The 6,634-nt window shown below is 33.7% G+C and overlaps 1 protein-coding gene across 1 annotated transcript in view; it reads left to right on the top strand.

Moving 5' to 3' along the window:
- The first annotated feature begins 4,866 nt into the window (after window positions 1-4,866).
- The window catches only part of LOC134746525 (uncharacterized), a 137,811-nt gene continuing 136,043 nt past the window's right edge, over window positions 4,867-6,634 (top strand). The window contains exon 1 of the mRNA XM_063680941.1: window positions 4,867-5,605. Coding sequence (XP_063537011.1) covers window positions 5,449-5,605 — 157 coding nt within the window. The 5' untranslated portion in view covers window positions 4,867-5,448. The remainder of the gene's footprint in view (window positions 5,606-6,634) is intronic.

Genomic DNA, 6,634 nt, shown 5'->3' with positions numbered 1-6,634 from the left:
AAAAGTTCTAATTCCTACTTCAACATTCTTTTAACGTAATCTTCACCATATCAAAGTGACCTAAAGTTGAATTGATCACATTGAACCTTCACACTAATCTCACGAAGCCCAATCAAGCAATCCAAAGCATAAAATCGGACGGTAGCTGCCACGCTACATTACAGCAAATACTCCAATTCAAAACGAATGAACTCCACTACTGTTCTGCGTGTAAACTACCTTTTACTCCGAATCTTTTTCATTTATACGTAGATAACTTTAATCCAATATGAAAGGCTCTAACTGCAATAGGTTGGTATACACGTTGAATCATTTTATATGTAAGAGAAGATTAACTCAGATTTTGACATCAATGTTCACTTCGTGGGCCATTTGATATGGTCGAGACTTAAGTTAAAGGGAGTTGAGGTGATTCTATTTATATACTACTCTCCTGCTCCTGCTACCTATACCTACCCAAACTTATTATAATAACGAGATATTTCTGAGTAAGTGACTAATATAATTAATACATATCACATAGGAATAATTTAGCTACGGTCCTAGATTCTTTATAAGATTTTGCTGAGTTAATTATTCTAAAAAGTATGCAGAAAATAATACGTTACTGCACTAGAGCATTTTACTTACTACTAGTGCGAACTAGTGTTTTCTATACATACGACCACACCAAAGACTGCCAAAGAGTATGGATGATCGAAAACTTTTTAATAGGTATTTATTTCGCCATTTAACCTTTATTATGTATAAAAACAATAAACTAATTTATTTGTCATTATGTACGTAAAATTATGTATACTTAATGCGGCTGAACGGGATTATCATTGCCACCGTTGCTAGTAATCCGAAAAAATGTAAAAAAAAAAGTAAAACCCGCGCCCGCTATTTTTACTCAAAATTTAATTGTATCAAAATAATTGATCTTAAATTGCAACTACGTGAGTGTTTATGTATAAAATTAGTTTAATAACTAAATATTATAATTAATTAATTTTTGAAATATGTCTATCATCGCTAAACAAAATGCATCCTACGTATATAGTGCTGTCAATCCATACTAATATTATAAATGCGAAATTCTTTCTGTCTGTCTGTCTGTGTGTTCCCTCTTCACGCTTAAACCGCTGAATCGATTTAGATGAAGTTTGGCATAGAGATAGGTTGAGTCCCTGAGAAGGACATAGGATAGTTTTTGTCCCGAAAATCATCCCTTAAGAATGTAAAAAGCGGGGTGGAATTGAGATAATTAATGAAGTGTCTGCTAATTTGTGTGCATAATATGCTCAAATAGAATAATTGCTATAAGATTTTCTCCAGGCGCTATTCTTACTCTAGCTGGGGTTACTAAGTCCACGCAGACGAAGTCGCGGGCAAAAGCTAGTAATTTATAAAACAGAATAGTTCAAGGGAAAATTTATAAACGTGGATGCAATATTTATGTAAACAATATTTGTTTTGCTGCGATTATTTAAAAATGTATTCAAAAGCGTCATAGTATAATGTACTTGTTCCGTGTCTTTTTTTCGCCTACGGTTCATAAAATACCTACATATCGGGAATAGTACATAAATGACACGGGGTCCCTTTGTTTGACACAATTATTGAAAGTCATAATGTATTGATTGTCATATTATCATTAGTCATAATTTTGAAACCGTTAACTTTTCAGGATTTTCCTCGGGTTATCCTATAGATAGGTTAGGTTAGGTTAGGTTTGTTTTATGGCAATCCTGAAAAGTTACGCGTTTCTGAGAAAAAATAAATTATGACTAATTATAATATGACAATCATTACATTATGACTTTCAATAATTATGTCAAACAATAGAGACCCAAATGACACACTGCACTTTTTTTTACAACAAAACGCAATAAAATGTGCTATTATTTAACACAACGCTGCAGTTTTATGCGCCATGTATTTCTTTTTAATTAAACTCATCCCGACTGGAACTCCTTATTTTTTTTTATTTTTTTTTCATCGTGTAAATCAAAGAAAGGATAGAACGGTACTGTCATAGTAAATTTTGTAGCCAGATTAAATTCATTGCCATCTATAGACACACGATTAAAACTAAAAATGAAGATGTATAAAAATACCATAAAATGTATCTATATATGGATAAATGTTTTTTTTATTAGCTTAATTATTTTTACATAATTATATGATTTTGACCCATGTTCTTTTACTGATATGCGTTAAAATTGTTAAATAACAAACGAAACCGTCAACGCCATCTACCCGAGAGTGGGCCAAAGGTAGTGACGCCATCTGATCGAGAATCAATTTATTTTTATTTTCGTGGCACGTTTTTTCCTTAGACTGTATTCATCTATTACGGAGTTATATCTATCTTTGATGTAAATCAAATCAGGGGTACAAAATCAATAAATACTTTCATCATATCATGACCTACTTTCAGTTCAACAACTTATTGGACGGACATGTTACGACTTGATGACTTAAACTATTGATTTCAATGCCTTTAAACGTACATTTGAATTGTGGTATTGTGCTCTAAGCACAATCAATACAATCATGTTACAAAAATGTTTTTCAACTTTGTCAAAAATACGAACAAGGTAAAAATGTATAGCGAATGATGACATACATAGGTAACGACGGTTCAACTATGTTGGGATACAGAAATGATTACTTACAGTGTTTTTAAAAATTCATCGTCTAACCCCACCTTAGAAAAAGGCTTAAATAAAAGTTTGTCGGGTACGAATAATTTTATTTTTGTATCGAGAACAAATACTTTTTTTCAGTGAGGAACTTGAAATGTCGTAGAAATACAATGTCGTACAATGTGTCATCAAATTATTAAAGCCTGACCTGACCACGGTAAGTTTTTTATGCCAAGTGCTGCATTATCAAGTACCTATGGAGCTTATAGGGATATATATGCATTCTTTCTGCCAAGTTTGTGTGAAGCTAGCGTGGCCAGAGTCTAATACAATGCTATATGCTATGCAATGCTATTTTTATGCTATATGCTATGATCATAGCAGAATTAAAACAACCAATATAAAAATCCACGCAAACAAAGTCGCGGTAAATCGAGTGTTATAAAGAGTGAGAATAGGAAAAAGGTAAATAGTAACCCTGTTTCAAATGATTAGGTACTTAATTATTTAAGGTTTTTATTTTTAGTCATAGATGTGACTAAGGGGCCATGAAATCTCAAGGGTGAAGCGTGAGTGAGATTTCTTATTGTTCGGTTAAACGTATGACTAATTTTCATTTGACTTTATCTTTTGCGAGATATCTAGTGGCTTTTGGTGCTTTGGGCCGAGCAGAGGTGTTAAGGTAAGAGGCTTAAAAATTGCCATTAGATAATTTTAAAATCTCTTTCGAAATATTAACTACATTTCTTATTCTTTATGATTTTGTCAATTACTATCTTGGACATGAAGTATTTTATTGCAGGAATGTAAAATTTTGTTTCGAACGTCTTTTTTTTACAGAATAGGTACTTACATTTTTGAAAATATTAATATATTAATGAATATAGGTATTTAAATTCACATTGTGCCTTTTAAATGTTTTTATTCTATAAGTAAGTACGTATCGTATCAAAGAAATGTTATCAAGATGCGTGATGCGAAATGACGATCAATTATATTTAAAATAGGTAGGTTGATTTGGTATTGCATTGCATCATACTTACTTAAATATACTTATCCTGTATCTCCGTAACTATCTCGAGCGCTGAAAAACATTAAAAAAACATCAAGTACCATTTTCTTGCTGACGTTAATTATATGTAAGATTTTTGTTACAACCATACTTAATCCGTTATTAAATGTTCGATTGAGAACTAATTTCGTTCTTTACGTTGTTATATAATGTTCAATTTTATTTAATTTTACTTAAATTATATGAACTATGGCAAATACCAAATAAGTTTTCGCAAGAGTAAAAAAAAAAATATTAAAAATTATGGAAACATTATAGTATAAATGTTATGAAAAACATAACCACGTTGTTAATAATTAAACTCACGATTTGAAAATAATGCACACTATATTTAGGTCACTTTTTTACGATTGACTTTAAAATATATTTTATACCTACGTACGTAGTAAACACATTTTTAGTACAACGCGGTAAACTATCATTTTTATCACCCATATAGTTACAAAGGTTTCCACTTGATTTTAAAGCCAATAAACCCAAAACACCTTCGGTTGCACAAAATGCTTTCAAAACCGCAATCGTAAAATTGAATACGCTCAAAACTCAAAACAATTACTACGTTTATTACTTATAAAACACACACGCCCTCTGACACGGCGTCGAATAACCCGTTCCTGAGCGTTACGTGTCTATTTAATTTTCGAACAAAGAGCCGTTAACTCTTCCAACGTATACAAACGTTTTCAATGTTACTCCACTGAAGCTCGGGACCGAGTGAACGCTCTCCGTTTAACAACCCCGTGCTCTCCTGCCGTCCATTCTTACGTCACCTCACCCCATACCAAACCAGAAATCCTATTGGCCAATTCATTTTGCCGCGCTTTCTGAAACCCAAATTCAAAAGCTTCTCCACATTTCTCTCTTTCGATCATAAGGCAATATTTTATACGTCAGAAAGAGAAAGCTGTGCTTCATCAACCGCTGTTGCAACATGATGTAACCAGTTTGAATTGAAACGACAATATATAGTAAATGCATGAGGAAGAACAGGACGGGGATAAAGTTTTGACGTTGATTGTAGTGGTAGAGTGCGAAGGGAACGTGCTACTGTGCGTTCCACTATTTATAATCAAATAGGTTTGCATTGGTGTGCGCGTGTAGTTACATGATGCACCGTGCCGATGTGTGTGCAGCGTCGAGGCAATGATGTGCACGGAGTAACCCTTATTACAAGATTCGCTCCCGCCGCGACCGCACGTTCAATAGCTGTCGCCAGTCGACCTCTTTTGTCGTGCGAAGTGCGAACTTAACTTGTTTACATCGGCTAGTCGGAGCGATGCATGGTGCGTTTCGCGCGGTTGTGTCATTGGCCTCAGCCGATTATCGCTAAATTACGTGTGAATTACGGACAATGCTCTGAGAGTTGCGTCAAAACTTTTTTGAGTGAACTTTGCGAGCTCAGACCGTGATCTCTTAGCGCCAAATTTTGAACTATTCCTGTGCCATCGATAGAGTGAGAAAGTGACTTTTTGGAGATTTTTTTCTACAAAACTTTTACATAAAATATTGTCGTTTGTAAATTGAGGCAATAAACACTTAAAAGTGAGAATTTTTCGCGAATCATCAAAAACTGTCGTGAAATCTCGAAGTGAGTTCTTCTTCAAGAAAACAGATCTGCTGATTCATGCAAATACTGGCCAGATCTTGAAACTTACATCCAAGCGGACACATATCATTTATGCATACAAAACAAACGGCGATCTATCCACGATTCCTCCGTAGAAAAAGACACTACGCCCGACAAAGATGGCTATAGCGTTCAACCTGCCGAGTGAGAGAGAGGCGACAGAGGAGAACTTCTCTAGACTGAACAGGCTTCTGGCTGAGCTTTACGAGGTTCTGTGCCACATCCTGGTGTCTCGACAGCCCGGGCAAGAGACTCTGGCCCAGGACACGCGTCGAGGTGAGTGTCCTGAAGCTAACACACCACCTTACCACTTAAGATGCAATTCGACCTACATCGTCAACTTAGTGATGGTAGTAGCCATCATCAAAGTGTCCCTGGCATCATCGCTCTTCAATACCATCAGATAAAATGAAGATTGTTTTAGATAAGTATTGTTAACGGTGATACTGCATAGCAGATCTGGACTATTGTTATCGTAATTTTAAGTCCATCCGTTTTTATGTAATTTTTGCCGAGATGTTGTGTCCGACTGCACTTAAATTGTAAATGGTGGTTTTTGCTGAATAAAAACCTAAAGTTAATCTTTGGTTAAATTTGGCTGCATTCCTAACAATAACATTTAATACCTTACTTATGCTTCAATATATACAATTTTGCTTTTTGATTCGTACTACACAGTGAAGTTCGACAAAACAACTCGTGATAAAAAATATTATAAAAAATTTACTGTAATTTAGTAATGTTGTGCATTTACAAAAAGATTATTTTTTAATTTGGTTAAAATATATATTGATACAATTTGTCAATAAGTTCCCATGCTTTTATCTACCACCTATTATTTTTACCAGTGCTTACAATCTGCGGTTATGCCAGCATTCAATTCCGTACCTATTGTTAAGTTTTGAATTTAGTTACATTTCCCTTTTGATCTCTTATTTTGTTTATCAATTTTTTAATCGAAGTAGTTTGTTTAATTTATTATAATCACTTTATTTAAGTTTCCGTGAGGTAAATATATAGCATTTAATTTTTTATCGTGTAAGTAGGTACCTACCTATACATATAATTAATAAAGGATCTCAGTCTTAATTTTATTTCCAAATAGTCTCGATAGTCATAGTGCCCGTTAAGTGAATTATAACTTCTTTGATTAGAGGCCAAATATTTTGTTAGATTTACTAAATCACGTGAAGAATTTATGGAAATTTATAAATAATAATTTCTTTAATAAATATGTACATGTAAAAAATATGGAATTAATGATGTTTGTAAATAAACTCAATTCCATCAATGTAGGTACTAGTT

The sequence above is a fragment of the Cydia strobilella genome, chromosome 1, assembly GCF_947568885.1.
Source record: "Cydia strobilella chromosome 1, ilCydStro3.1, whole genome shotgun sequence".
Classification (NCBI taxonomy): Eukaryota; Metazoa; Arthropoda; class Insecta; order Lepidoptera; family Tortricidae; genus Cydia; species Cydia strobilella.
The sequence above is the reverse complement of the archived record's forward strand: the minus strand, read 5'-3'. Positions and strand labels throughout refer to the sequence as shown.